At 46.9% G+C, this 15,750-nt stretch overlaps 1 protein-coding gene across 1 annotated transcript; it reads right to left on the bottom strand.

Annotated features, from left to right (window-relative positions):
- Positions 1-97: 97 nt before the first annotated feature.
- LOC311117680 (serine/threonine-protein kinase Sgk1-like) lies at positions 98-13,762 on the bottom strand (the record flags this gene model as incomplete). The annotated part of the gene is made up of 5 exons (XM_084192610.1): positions 13,664-13,762; positions 5,410-5,488; positions 4,645-4,723; positions 354-542; positions 98-229 (listed from the first exon to the last, which is right to left on the bottom strand). Coding segments are annotated over exons 1-5 (507 nt in total), but the record flags the coding sequence as incomplete, so codon positions are not given.
- Between the last annotated feature and the right edge of the window lie 1,988 nt (positions 13,763-15,750).

The raw sequence follows: 15,750 nt of genomic DNA, 5'->3' as shown, positions 1-15,750 counted from the left end.
CCCCACCCCTCCCTCCCTCCCTCTCTCCCCCTCTCCCTCTCTCCCTCCCTCTCTCCCTCCCTCCCTCCCTTCCTCCTCCCTCAGTGTCTCTCCTCACCTCTCCTCCGTTAATGTAGTCCAGTACAAAGTAGAGTTTATCAGCGGTCTGGAAGGAGTAGTGTAGACCCACCAGGAAGGGGTGTTTAATGTTCTTCAACAGGACGTTCCTCTCAGACATGATGTGTTTCTCCTGGAGGTCAACAAAGGGTAAGGGTTAGAGGTCATGGAGGTTGGCCACATGGTATCTGTGTGTGTGTGTGTGTGTGTGTGTGTGTGTGTGCGTGTGTGTGTGTGTGTGTCTGTGCAGCTTGCACCTCTTTCTTCTTCAGGATGGCCTTCTTCTGCAGCACCTTAACAGCGTAGAACTGGTCGTCTGTTCGGTGCCTGGCCAGGAGGACCTTCCCGAAGCTACCCTTCCCTATCACCTTCAGGAAGTGGAAGTCACTGGGCTTGGCTGTGGGGTTGGAGGACGGGCCCAGGTTAATCTGCTGGGAGGGACTGGGCTGTAGAGGAGAAGAGGAGGAGGAGGTTAGAGCTACGACATAAACATACGCCCTAACCTTGACCTAATTTTAACCAATTTGGAAAATGAAATATCTGCTCGCACGCCAGCCTGAAGTAGTAGTGTTCTTTATAGTGCTAGCATTTGGAATGAGAGACAAATGTATCCTGGTAGACACTGAGTCAACCACAGCACACACACTGAGGACACACACGCACGTCAACATTCACACAGGACACAGGCAAACAAACAAACAAACATATAGGCCTATGTTTACAAATCAATATTTTGTATATTTTTTGATGTGGGACTATATATATTCCAATGTACACCGACGAAACACAATGCACGGTATACACATACACACTCAAACGTGTGGTGTGTTCTCCATCTCTGACTCGGATCCTTAATTATTTTACTTCTCTGTTTTGACTCTGTTGCAGATAAACATAGTCCATACAAAATACTTAGAGTAAAGACAGCGACAGCGACAGAGACAGAGACAGAGACAGAGACAGAGACAGAGACAGAGAGAGACAGAGAGAGAGAGAGACAGAGAGAGAGACAGAGACAGAGACAGAGACAGAGACAGAGACAGAGAGACAGAGAGAGAGAGAGACAGAGACAGAGACAGAGACAGCGACAGAGACAGAGACAGAGAAGAGAGAGAGAGACAGAGACAGAGAGAGAGAGAGAGAGACAGAGACAGAGACAGAGACAGAGACAGAGACAGCGACAGATACAGAGAGAGAGACAGAGAGAGAGAGACAGAGACAGAGACAGCGACAGCGACAGCGACAGAGACAGAGACAGCGACAGCGACAGAGACAGAGACAGAGAGAGAGACAGAGACAGAGACAGAGACAGAGAGACAGAGACAGAGAGACAGAGACAAAGACAGAGAGACAGAGACAGATGTTGTCTTACAGAAAGCCCTTGTTGATTAAAGACATTTTCTTAATACAGGTAAAACTAAATATATGTTGTTCTCTAATTCACACAAAAATGTTTCAGGTATATTACACATTTATTCATTGGATGGTTATCTCATCAATCGGGTTCCCGCCTATAAATATCTGAGATTTTTGGATTTACAAAGATTTCACGTTTAAAAAAACATACAGATGAACTAGTTAAGAAGCTGAGATTTAAAGTTGGCTTCTTTTTTTAGAAACAGAGCATACCTCTTCCTAAACAACGAGAAGCAGATTGTACAGTCAACTTTCCTGCCAGTTTTTGACTATGCTTTTATAAAAACGCAGCAGACACCACACTAAAACCTTTGCGCTTTATTACGGGAGATAGGTTCAGTACACATCATTGCGTTCTGTATCAGAAAGTAGGCTGGCCCTCGTTGAAGTCCATAAAGCCCTCTTGCATAAACTTCTGCCGTACCTTACCCCATTGTTAACCTATCGAGGTACGGGGCTTCCGGACCCGGGCTCAGGGACGGCTAACTCTGGAGATCCAGTCACGCCCTGACTCAGGGGACTCGTACATGTTGAGTCAGGGTGTGTGTATTCTTTGTTTGTGTATATTTCTATGTGGTTTATCTAGGATGGGTATTTCTATGTTGGCCGGGTGTGGTTCCCAATCAGAGGCAGCTGTCGCTCGTTGTCTCTGATTGGGGATCATACTAAGGCAGCCATGTTGGCACTATTGAGCTGTGGGATCTTGTTTACGGTTAAGGTTGGTTGTGTATCTACCTTAGGACTTCACGTTTCGTTTCGTTTATTGTTTTGTCGTTGTGTTTATAAGTGAATAAACATGCACGTATATCACGCTGCGCCTTGGTCTGACCCGTCATTCAACGAACGTGACATTGAACCGGGCTCAGGGACGGCTAACTCTGGAGATCCTGTCACGCCCTGACTCAGGGGACTCGTAAAACGAACGTGACAGATCCCATCGATCTCCACTGAATTGGGTAGATCTGCTTCAGGGACGGCTAACTCTGGAGATCCCATCGATCTCCACTGAGTAGATCTGCTTGTAGTTTTGCTGCACCTTTACCTGTGGAATGATCTCCAATGCGCTTTACCATTTGAGGAATTTGGGATCATCAACTAGATCCAGCTGTGGGCTGATTTATTCTTGAGCGGAAGGTCGGGGGACCGGAACATAATTACAAATCATTTGTAGACTGCAAACTGACCGCAAGAAGCCCAAACGGATATAATATTTGACAAAAAAATAATAACTTCAAACATTGTTTACATTTGTATATGATCACGTGACTCTCTATTATGTGTGGAAATACTTATATTAAAATATTTAAATCCCTTGGAGCTGATTACCTTGTGTTTTTACAGTTTTCTATGTCCAACAATGAAAATTGTTTTGCTTTTTGTGTTTTGTTGTGTATAATAACGTTTAATGTGCATATTAATCAAAAGGTAAAATGGGGGGGGGGGGGGGCTTATATTCAGTGGCAAATTTAACATGACAATGTTGGTGGGGGGAAACTCAATCAAGAAAAGCTAATATGCATCAAAACCACTATAACATTCGGTAATAACATTCGGTTATGATCAGTTTACATCCCATGGTCAAATTCTGCATGGGTCTACAATATTGCTACATTGTTAGAGAATTGGGACGCAGCCAAAACACCGTTTCTGAGAGCGTCTTCTTACCCTGTTACCAAGATGCTCCGGTTAAGAATAAGGCAACAACAAGACACAGTTACATTTCCATGGTTATTACAGTCTGACACCAACCATTAACAAGACATAGTTACATTTCCATGGTTATTACAGTCTGACACCAACCATTACCAAGACACAGTTACATTTCCATGGGTATTACAGTCTGACACCAACCATTAACAAGACATAGTTACATTTCCATGGGTATTACAGTCTGACACCAACCATTAACAAGACATAGTTACATTTCCATGAGTATTACAGTCTGACACCAAAGATGAACCACAAGCCACGTCGTATAGCCACCTCAAAACAGATGCTAGCCACTGCTTCCAACCAACTCCAGGCAAATCTTCTTTTCCAGCTTGCTTTATTTTAACGTTTCAAGGTTTAATGAGTCCTGAAACGTTGTATCTCTTCAGTTCCTTCATAACGCTAACTTTGAAAATGATTTGATAGGAGACAGTCAACATGAATCATGATAGGAGACAGTCAACATGAATCATGATAGGAGACAGTCAACATGAATCATGATAGGAGACAGTCAACATGAATCACGATAGGAGACAGTCAACATGAATCACGATAGGAGACAGTCAACATGAATCACGATAGGAGACAGTCAACATGAATCACGATAGGAGACAGTCAACATGAATCATGATAGGAGACAGTCAACATGAATCACGATAGGAGACAGTCAACATGAATCACGATAAGAGACAGTCAACATGAATCACAATAGGAGACAGTCAACATGAATCACGATAGGAGACAGTCAACATGAATCATGATAGGAGACAGTCAACATGAATCATGATAGGAGACAGTCAACATGAATCATGATAACGTTTCAGCTGGAAGATGTGGTAAACAATGAATTTGACACACGTCAATCAAAGTTACCAGAGAAAAGACGTCGACTTTATCGTCAAGGGGACAGACGCTGCCTGGCCCATAGTGGGGCTGATTTAGTTTACATTGTTTGCTAACTGATATGATATGCTATTGTGACACGAATTAATGCCAGAAATTACATGAAAAACAACATCATCTGATGGACGCGTCGCCACTGCATACATATTGGTCCCGTTTCACTGCATGTGTGAAATGGAAGTTAGTTTTTTTGCATATCCAAACTCCCCCGAGACACCGTCGGAGAGTGGGGTCACGGCCAGGGATGAGCCATTATTGACAGCAACCCTGGCACAATTAGGCTTAAGTGCCTTCCTCAAGGGCAGATCAACAGGTTTTTCTCGTTGTCGGCCCTGGGATTCGAACTAGCTAACTTCAGGTTACTGACCCACTGCTCCGGCTACCTGGTGCTAAGCTACCTGTAGTTTAATGTGTTTATTGTATTGTGGTGCTGTACAGGGCTCACCTGGAAAAGAGACCTTGGTCTCAGCATTGACTCCCTGTCAAAATAAACATATACACACAAACATTTCTACTTACAGGGGGAGAGGGGTTTGCGTTCATGAGTTCAGCCTCCTGTTGTTGGGGAGCCAAGTTGAGGATGGACTGAACCTCAGGACTGAAGAGAGAGAGAGAGAGAGAGAGAGAGAGAGGGAGAGAGAGAGACAGAGAGAGAGAGAGAGAGAGAGAGAGAGAGAGAGAGAGAGAGACAGGGAGAGAGAGAGACAGAGATAGAGAGACAGAGAGAGAGAGAGAGAGACAGAGAGAGAGACAGGGGGAGAGAGAGAGAGCGAGAGAGAGAGGCAGAGAGAGACAGAGACAGAGAGAGAGACAGATAGAGAGACAGAGAGAAAGACAGACAGAGACAGATAGAGAGACAGAGAGAGGGAGAGCGAGAGAGAGAGAGAGAGAGAGAATTGAGACGGTAGAGAGAGAGAGAGAGACAGAGATAGACAGAGACAGACAGAGAGACAGAGACAGACAGAGAGACAGACAGAGACAGAGACAGAGACAGAGACAGAGACAGAGACAGAGACAGAGAGGGAGACAGATAGTTTAGATAGAGCCTTCTTCAATATATTAATCATAATGGAAATGTAGGCACAGTAGTGTAATGCTTTATCTGCAATACCAATATGGTTAGTCAGAATGCATAGTGGTTATTCAGTCGTTAACATGCAGTAATGACATACTTACAAACAACCCATCATAAAGGGGTAGGCCTAATGAGGTAAAAAAATATATTCAGAAGAACTAACAAAAGTACAAAAGAACATTATAAACGTTATGAGTCAAGTCACTCACTGTTTGCAGGTGTAGGAGTTGCTAGTGGCCAGCCTCTGAATGAAGTCATTCAGCCCCATTCTTCTCTGTTTCATAAAAGCTGCAAGAAAGAACACAAAGGAGAAGGGGAAAATATGAACCCACAGTAAAAGTTGTTCTCTCTCTCTCTCTCTCTCTCTCTCTCTGTCTCACTCTCTCTCTGTGTCTCTCTGTCTCTCTCTGTCTCTCTCTCAATTCAATTTCAATTCAAATTCAATTCAAGGGCTTTATTGGCATGGGAAACGTATGTTAACATTGCCAAAGCAAGTGAAGTAGATAATAAACAAAAGTGAAATAAACAATAAATATTAACAGTAAACATTACACTCAGAAGTTCCAAAAGAATAAAGACATTTCAAATGTCATATTATGTCTATATACAGTGTTGTAAATGATGTGCAAATAGTTAAAGTACAAAAAGGAAAATAAATAAACATAAATACAGGTTGTATTTACAATGGTGTTTGTTCTTCACTGGTTGCCCTTTTCTTATGGCAACAGGTCACAAATATTGCTGCTGTGATGGCACACTGTGGTATTTCACCCAATAGATATGGGAGTTTATCAAAATTGGATTTGTTTTTGAATTCTTTGTGGATCGCTGTAATCTGAGGGAAATTTGTGTCTCTAATATGGTCATACATATTGGCAGGAAGTCAGGAAGTGCAGCTCAGTTTCCACCTCATTTTGTGGACATAGCCTGTCTTCTCTTGAGAGCCAGGTCTGCCTACGGCGGCCTTTCTCAATAGCAAGGCTATGCTCACTGAGTCTGTACATAGTCAAAGATGTCCTTATTTTTGGGTCAGTCACAGTGGTCAGGTATTCTGCCACTGTGTACTCTCTGTTTAGGGCCAAATAGCATTCTAGTTTGCTCAGTTTTTTTGTTAATTCTTTCCAATGTGTCAAGTAATTGTTTTCACTGAGAAAATGTACGAGTCTGCTGTTAATGATAATGCAGAGGATTTTCCCAAGGTTGCTGTTGATGCATATCCCACAGTAGTTATTGGGGTCAAATTTGTCTCCACTTCTGTGGATTGGGGTAATCAGTCCTTGGTTCCAAATATTGGGGAAGATGCCAGAGTTAAGGATGATGTTCAAGAGTTTAAGTATAGCCAATTGGAATTTGTGGTCTGTATATTTTATAATTTCATTGAGGATACCATCAACACCACAGGACTTTTTGGGTTGGAGGGTTTGTATTTTGTCCTGTAGTTCATTCAATGTAATTGGAGAATCCAGTGGGTTCTGGTAGTCTTTAATAGTTGATTCTAAGATTTGCATTTGATCATGTATATGTTTTTGCTGTTTGTTCTCTGTTATAGGGCCAAAAAGATTGGAGAAGTGGTTTACCCATACATCTCCGTTTTGGATAGATAACTCTTCATGTTGTTGTTTGTTTAGTGTTTTTCAATTTTCCCAGAAGTGGTTAGATTCTATAGATTCTTCAATTACATTGAGCTGATTTCTGACGTGCTGTTCCTTCTTTTTCCATAGTGTATTTCTGTATTGTTTTAGTGATTCACCATAGTGAAGGCGTAGGCTCAGGTTTTCTGGGTCTCTATGTTTTTGGTTGGATATTTTTTTTTTTGTTGCATTCTTCATCAAACCATTTATCACTGTTGTTACTTTCTTTGGTTTTCTGTTAGAGATTTTTAGATTTGATAGGGAAGCTGAGAGGTCAAATATACTGTTTAGGTTTTCTACTGCCAAGTTTACACCTTCACTATTACAGTGGAACGTTTTGTCCAGGAAGTTGTCTAAAAGGGATTGAATTTGTTGTGGCCTAATTGTTTTTTGGTAGGTTTCTACACTACTTTCCTTCCATCTATAACATTTCTTAATATTATTCAGTTCCTTTGGCTTCGATGCCTCATGATTGAGGATTGCTCTGTTCAAGTAGACTGTGGTTTTGCTGTGATCTGACAGGGGTGTCAGTGGGCTGACTGTGAACGCTCTGAGAGACTCTGGGTTGAGGTCAGTGATAAAGTAGTCTACAGTACTGCTGCCAAGAGATGAGCTATAGGTGTACCTACCGTAGGAGTCCCCTCGAAACCTACCATTGAGTATGTACAGTGAGGGAAAAAAGTATTTGATCCCCTGCTGATTTTGTACGTTTGCCCACTGACAAAGACATGATCAGTCTATCATTTTAATGGTAGGTTTATTTAAACAGTGAGAGACGGAATAACAACAAAAAAATCCAGAAAAATGCATGTCAAAAATGTTATGAATTGATTTGCATTTTAATGAGGGAAATAAGTATTTGACCCCTCTGCAAAACATGACTTAGTACTTGGTGGAAAAACCCTTGTTGGCAATCACAGAGGTCAGACGTTTCTTGTAGTTTGCCACCAGGTTTGCACACATCTCAGGAGGGATTTTGTCCCACTCCTTTTTGCAGATCTTCTCCAAGTCATTAAGGTTTCGAGGCTGACGTTTGGCAACTCGAACCTTCAGCTCCCTCCACAGATTTTCTATTGGATTAAGGTCTGGAGACTGGCTAGGCCACTCCAGGACCTTAATGTGCTTCTTCTTGAGCCACTCCTTTGTTGCCTTGGCCATGTGTTTTGGGTCATTGTCATGCTGGAATACCCATCCATGACCCATTTTCAATGCCCTGGCTGAGGGAAGGAGGTTCTCACCCAAGATTTGATGGTACATGGCCCCGTCCATCGTCCCTTTGATGCGGTGAAGTTGTCCTGTCCCCTTAGCAGAAAAACACCCCCAAAGCATAATGTTTCCACCTCCATGTTTGACGGTGGGGATGGTGTTCTTGGGGTCATAGGCAGCATTCCTCCTCCTCCAAACACGGCGAGTTGAGTTGATGCCAAAGAGCTCGATTTTGGTCTCATCTGACCACAACACTTTCACCCAGTTCTCCTCTGAATCATTCAGATGTTCATTGGCAAACTTCAGACGGGCCTGTATATGTGCTTTCTTGAGCAGGGGGACCTTGCGGGCGCTGCAGGATTTCAGTATTGTTTTCTTGGTGACTATGGTCCCAGCTGCCTTGAGATCATTGACAAGATTCTCCCGTGTAGTTCTGGGCTGATTCCTCACCGTTCTCATGATCATTGCAACTCCACGAGGTGAGATCTTGCATGGAGCCCCAGGCCGAGGGAGATTGACAGTTATTTTGTGTTTCTTCTATTTGCGAATAATCACACCAACTGTTGTCACCTTCTCACCAAGCTGCTTGGCGATGGTCTTGTAGCCCATTCCAGCCTTGTGTAGGTCTACAATCTTGTCCCTGACATCCTTGGAGAGCTATTTGGTCTTGGCCATGGTGGAGAGTTTGGAATCTGATTGATTGATTGCTTCTGTGGAATCTCAGCTCGTTACCTGTATAAAAGACACCTGAGAGCCAGAAATCTTTCTGATTGAGAGGGGGTCAAATACTTATTTCCCTCATTAAAATGCAAATCAATTTATAAAATTGTGTGTTTCTGGATTTTTTTGTTGTTATTCTGTCTCTCATTGTTCAAATAAACCTACCATTAAAATTATAGACTGATCGTTTCTTTGTCAGTGGGCAAACGTACAAAATCAGCAGGGGATCAAATACTTTTTTCACTCACTGTACATACCCAGCGTGCGACAGAGCTGCAGGAGTTCTGACCCATTTTTGTTGGTTATGTTGTCGTAGTTGTGCCTAGGGGGGCATATGGGGGAGGGAATGCTGTCACCTCCAGGTAGGTGTTTGTACCCCTGTGTGCTGAGGGTGTCAGGTTCTTGTCCAGTTCTGGCATTTAGGTCGCCACAGACTAGTACATGTCCCTGGGCCTGGAAGTGATTGATTTCCCCCTCCAGGATGGAGAAGCTGTCTTCATTAAAGTATGGGGATTCTAGTGGGGGGATGTAGGTAGCACACAGGAGGACGTTTTTCTCTGTTGAGATTATTTCCTTTAGAATTTCTAGCCAAATGTAAAATGTTCCTGTTTTGATTAATTGAATAGAGTGAGTTAGGTCTGCGCTATATCAAATTAGCATACCCCCTGAGTTTGGTGGATGGGACTATCAGCTCTCTGTAACCTAGAGGGCAACCAGTGGGTTCATCTCCTCTATACCATGTTTCTCTGTCTCTGTCTCTCTCTGTCGCTCTCTCTCAAATTCAAGCTGCTTTATTGGCATGAAAAACATTGCGTCAATATTGCCGCTTGACTGGGGTATCAGAGAGAACAGTCTATGACTAGGGTGGCTGGAGTCTTCAACAATTTTTAGGGCCTTCCTCTGACACTGCCTGATATAGAGGTCCTGGATGGCAGGAAGCTTGGCCCCAGTGATGTACTGGGCCGTACGCACTACCCTCTGTAGTGCCTTGCGGTCTGAGGCCGAGCAGTTGCCATACCAGGTGGTGACGCAACCAGTCAGGATGCTCTCGATGGTGCAGCTGTATAACTTTTTGAGGATCTGAAGACCCATGCCAAATCTTTTCAGTCTCCTGAGGGGGAATAGGCTTTGTCGTGCCCTCTTCACAACTGTCTTGGTGTGTTTGGACCATGATAGTTTGTTGGTGATGTGGACACCAAGGAACTTGAAGCTCTCAATTTGTTCAACTACAGCCCCGTCGATGAGAATGGTGGCGTGCTCAGTCCTATTTTTTTTCATGTTGTCCACAATCATCTCCTTTGTCTTGATCACGTTGAGGGAGAGGTTGTTATTCTGGCACCACACGGCCAGGTCTCTGACCTCCTCCCTATAGGCTGTCTCATCGTTGTCGGTGATAAGGCCTACCACTGTTGTGTCGTCTGCAAACTTAATGATGGTGTTGGAGTCGTGCTTGGCCACGTAGTCATGGGTGAACAGAGAGTACAGGAGGGGACTGAGCACGCACCCCTGAGGGGCCCCCGTGTTGAGGATCAGCGTGGCAGATGTATTGTTGCCTACCCTTACCACCTGGGGGCGGCCCGTCAGGAAGTCCAGGATCCAGTTGCAGAGGGAGGTGGTTAGTCCCAGGGTCCTTAGCTTAGTGATGAGCTTTGAGGTCATCATTAAACTGCTGTCATTACCATCACCCCTACTACTAGGAGGAGGGAGGGTGGAAGGAGGAGGGAGGAAGGAAGTGAGGTGGAAGGAAGGAGGAGGGATGAAGGAGGAGGGAGGAGGAGGAGGGAGGAAGGAGGAGGGAGGGAGGAAGGAGGATGGAGGGTGGAAGGGGGAGTGAGGAAGGAAGTGAGGTGGAAGGAAGGAGGGAGGGAGGGAGGGAGGGAGGGAGGGAGGGAGGGAGGGAGGGAGGGAGGGAGGGAGGGAGGGAGGGAGGAGGAGGGAGGAAGGAGGAGGGAGGAGGGTGGTGGAAGGACGAGGAGGGAGGAAGGGGGAGGGAGGGTGGAAGGAGGAGGGAGGAAGGAAGTGAGGTGGAAGGAAGGAGGAGGGATGAAGGAGGAGGGAGGAGGGAGGAGGAGGAGGGAGGAAGGAGGAGGGAGGGAGGAAGGATGATGGAGGGTGGAAGGGGGAGGGAGGAAGGAAGTGAGGTGGAAGGAAGGAGGAGGGATGAAGGAGGAGGGAGGAAGGAGGAGGGAGGAAGGAGGAGGGAGGAAGGAGGAAGGAGGAGGGTAAAAGGAGGAAGGAGGAGAGAGGAAGGTGGAGGGAGGAAGTAGGGAGGAAGGAGGAGGGAGGGAGGAAGGAAGGAAGGAAGGAAGGAAGGCAGGAAGTAAGGAAGGCAGGAAGTAAGGAAGGCAGGAAGGAAGGAAGGAAAGAAGGAAGGAAGGAAGGAAGGAAGGAAGGAAGGAAGGAAGGAAGGAAGGAAGGAAGGAAGGAAGGAAGGAAGGAAGGAAGGAAGGAAGGAAGGAAGGAAGGAAGGAAGGAAGGAAGGAAGGACGGAAAGAGGGAGGAGGGAAGAAGGCTGGCTGCCGTCTCTCTACTCTGGAGTGTGTCATGATGTTGAACCCCACCACATGGGCGTGTTCGAGCGTCAACACGCATTCTGAGTGGCAGACCATGACGTTCATTGACAAGCCTGCGTTTCAGCCAATCGTACGCGTTTGCGCTCAAACGCGTGGTTGATATCTACAGTAGCCTACCGCGCCCCAAGGTCGGTGTGTATGAAGGGGGGAAACTCCTACGTCCATCTGTAGCCAGCTGAAAGAAGAAGGGGGGAAACTCCTACGTCCATCTGTAGCCAGCTGAAAGAAGAAGGGGGGAAACTCCTACGTCCATCTGTAGCCAGCTGAAAGAAGAAGGGGGGAAACTCCTACGTCCATCTGTAGCCAGCTGAAAGAAGAAGGGGGGAAACTCCTACGTCCATCTGTAGCCAGCTGAAAGAAGAAGGGGGGAAACTCCTACGTCCATCTGTAGCCAGCTGAAAGAAGAAGGGGGGAAACTCCTACGTCCATCTTTAGCCAGCTGAAAGAACTGTATGTACCATTATCAACTTGCAGAGTTGCGGGAATTTTCCAATGCGCCGAAATCAGCTGTGCAACAGTTCAGAAATGTCAACGGCCATTGTAGACAGAGAACAAACAATGTGGGTAATCTCCAAAGTGTATTTAGTGTTAAGATAAAACCAGGTAGATCTACTCTAATGCCATCCACATGTGCTGCCAACTACAACAAACTTTATTTGTTCTTTCTGAAAAAGAAAAATACCATCACATCCCAATAACATAGCCTAACCTGGGATATACAGTAAACGACACATTGAAGTCAATACCCTACAAATTACATCAGACTTACCGCAGTGTACTATTACCTCTGAATAATTCAACTCTGATCGACAGACAGACAGAGACAGACAGAGACAGACAGAGACAGACAGACAGACAGACAGACAGACAGACAGACAGACAGACAGACAGACAGACAGACAGACAGAGACAGACCCCTAAGGAGCCTGTACTGCAGAACTGCCTGGGTTAGTGTATCAGTAATAAATAAAGTAATTTCCCTTCAGTCCTTCAGTCCATATCAACTTCACTCTCTGGCCACTTCTCAACTTAACTTCTCGATTAAACCGGCTCCCAATGACGCATGTTCTCTGATACACAAAAGACTAGGGGGAGCAGCACTAGCGGATGGGGGGGGGGTGACGGGGGGTGAGGGGCCAGATGCCAAGAAAAGACGCTGGAAATGGAAAAGTACAAACTGGAGGGGTAGTAGCTCTCTTAGTCCTCTCCTACATTCAGCTCACGAACCCAGTGGGAAAGGGCAAAGAAGGGAAGAAACGGTCGTCAAAGAAATAGGACACTGATTGTTCTGTCTTTACGCACAATGAACGAACACTCCTGACCTCAAGAACTCCAGTCAAGTCTCCAAACACACCACTTTGATGATATAATTAAGGAAATATGTTAAAGTTATTTGTTTTTAGCAGAGAGAGAGAGTGTGCTCTGCAGATTCAGGATGTCTCAAGACTATTAACATAATATTTCGAACACCGGCAGTCTGTCTCGGTTTTGGACGGTTAAGCCTCACCTGGTTCTCGGTTTATTCTGGATAAATAATTTACTTTCTCGGTCATACATAAAATACTAGTCCAGGGCAGAGCCAGACAAAGTTTATACATTTCAGATTAACGCAGATTAATTGACAGTAATTTTGAGTGACAGTAAAAAATACAATATCGCTCAGCTGCAGTAAAAGTCCTGCTACCGCAGCCTAACAGCTGTTCACGCGCAACAAGCAGATTCTCAAAAATCGATTATCTGTCAAGTGTTCAATCATTCCCCAATCAATACATTTTCATGTTAATAACATGTTCATAAAACAATACTGAATCCAGACAATTTTCGAAGTCAATTAAAGATATGTCGCCTAGAGCTCCTTGCAACACCATTTCAGATGTCGTTAATCTACAGTATATCAGAAACGTTCCATATAAAAAGTTAATAAGCCTATAAGGATCCATCGATATTCCTTATCAATAGCCTAATGCAATCAATCAAATCAGTTTTCCTTTTCGAAACCAACCTTTTAGTTCAGTAGAGGTCCTCGTGTTATTGTGTTGCTTGCTGCATATTTCCCCATGAGCAGAGCGACTGAGCCGCGAGAGCACATAAGACCTCTTATCAGCCCAACATTATTTTAACATACCAGTAGATAACAAATGATGTGGGGTGAACCGGGGGCGCCCCATGGAGTAGTCTAGCCAGTAGCCAAGGTCCCTTCTTCATCCTAAAGTTTTAGCCTCTCAAACTCTGAGATGCCCACGAGCAAGTAGGCTAATGGAGAAGTAGCTCTGTAGAAATACATCCCTCTGTATTCGCATAGTAGTTTCTTAAAGAATGCCTAGGATACTTACATGTCAGGGCAGTCGTTTTGTCTGTCATAAAGACGGATTGGATGGCAAAACAACGGCCACAATAACAACAAGACTATTCGCGGTTAGGAGCTCGGTGTGTCTCGTTGTGTCTCGAGCCACGTCGCTGAGTGCATTCCAAGATCTTACTGGGAGAGATAAGTTCAAACACCGGATATCTACAGGGCGGTCCCGCCCCTTCACTTACTTTTTTTCTGATGTTGTTTCCATCCCAAATGGCACCCTGTTTATTCCCTATGTAGTACACTACTTTTGACCATGAACAGAAGTAGTGCACTAGGGAATATGTTGCCATTCAGGACAGTCTTGGAGGAGAGAGTGGAGTGCCAGAGTGGAGGGAGTGGAGTGGGTGGAGGGGAGTGGAGAGAGTGGAGAGAGTGGAGGGGAGTGGAGGGAGTGGAGGGAGTGGAGGGAGTGGAGGGAGTGGAGTGGGTGGAGGGGAGTGGAGAGAGTGGAGAGAGTGGAGGGAGTGGAGGGAGTGGAGGGAGTGGAGGGAGTGGAGGGAGTGGAGTGGGTGGAGGGGAGTGGAGAGAGTGGAGAGAGTGGAGGGAGTGGAGGGAGTGGAGGGAGTGGAGTGGGTGGAGGGGAGTGGAGAGAGTGGAGGGAGTGGAGGGAGTGGAGTGGGTGGAGGGGAGTGGAGAGAGTGGAGGGAGTGGAGGGGAGTGGAGGGGAGTGGAGAGAGTGGATGGAGTGGAGGGGAGTGGAGGGGAGTGGAGAGAGTGGAGGGGAGTGGAGGAAGTGGAGGGAGTGGAGAGAGTGGAGGGAGTGGAGGGGAGTGGAGGGAGTGGAGAGAGTGGAGGGAGTGGAGGGGAGTGGAGAGAGTGGAGGGAGTGGAGGGGAGTGGAGGGAGTGGAGAGAGTGGAGGGGAGTGGAGGGAGTGGAGGGAGTGGAGAGAGTGGAGAGAGTAGAGGGAGTGGAGGGAGTGGAGGGAGTGGAGAGAGTGGAGAGAGTAGAGGGAGTGGAGGGGAGTGGAGAGAGTGGAGGGAGTGGAGGGAGTGGAGAGAGTGGAGGGAGTGGAGGGAGTGGAGGGGAGTGGAGAGAGTGGAGGGAGTGGAGGGAGTGGAGGGGAGTGGAGGGAGTGGAGGGAGTGGAGGGAGTGGAGAGAGTGGAGAGAGTAGAGGGAGTGGAGGGAGGGAGTGGAGGGAGTGGAGAGAGTAGAGGGAGTGGAGAGAGTAGAGGGAGTGGAGGGGAGTGGAGAGAGTGGAGGGAGTGGAGGGAGTGGAGGGGAGTGGAGGGTATGGAGAGAGTGGAGGGAGTGGAGGGAGTGGAGAGAGTAGAGGGAGTGGAGAGAGTAGAGGGAGTGGAGGGAGTGGAGGGAGTGGAGGGGAGTGGAGTGGAGAGAGTGGAGGGAGTGGAGGGGAGTGGAGGGAATGGAGAGAGTGGAGGGAGTGGAGGGAGTGGAGAGAGTGGAGGGAGTGGAGGGAGTGGAGAGAGTAGAGGGAGTGGAGGGAGTGGAGAGAGTAGAGGGAGTGGAGGGAGTGGAGAGAGTAGAGGGAGTGGAGAGAGTAGAGGGAGTGGAGAGAGTGGAGGGAAGTGGAGGGAGTGGAGGGAGTGGAGGGAGTGGAGGGGAGTGGAGGGAGTGGAGGGGAGTGGAGTGGGTGGAGGGGAGTGGAGAGAGTGGAGGGAGTGGAGGGGAGTGGAGGGAGTGGAGGGAGTGGAGAGAGTGGAGGGAGTGGAGGGAGTGGAGGGGAGTGGAGGGAGTGGAGAGAGTGGAGGGAGTGGAGGGGAGTGGAGGGAGTGGAGAGAGTGGAGAGAGTGGAGGGAGTGGAGGGGAGTGGAGGGAGTGGAGAGAGTGGAGGGAGTGGAGGGAGTGGAGGGGAGTGGAGAGAGTGGAGTGGGTGGAGGGGAGTGGAGAGAGTTGAGGGAGTGGAGAGAGTGGAGAGAGTTGAGGGAGTGGAGAGAGTGGAGGGGAGTGGAGGGAGTGGAGGGGAGTGGAGTGGGTGGAGGGGAGTGGAGAGAGTGGAGGGAGTGGAGGGGAGTGGAGGGAGTGGAGGGAGTGGAGAGAGTGGAGGGAGTGGAGGGAGTGGAGGGGAGTGGAGGGAGTGGAGAGAGTGGAGGGAGTGGAGGGA

The sequence above is a fragment of the Coregonus lavaretus genome (genome assembly GCF_964263955.1).
Source record: "Coregonus lavaretus genome assembly, contig: HAP1_SCAFFOLD_8409, whole genome shotgun sequence".
NCBI lineage: Eukaryota > Metazoa > Chordata > Actinopteri > Salmoniformes > Salmonidae > Coregonus > Coregonus lavaretus.
This window is presented reverse-complemented; position numbering and strand designations above follow the sequence as displayed.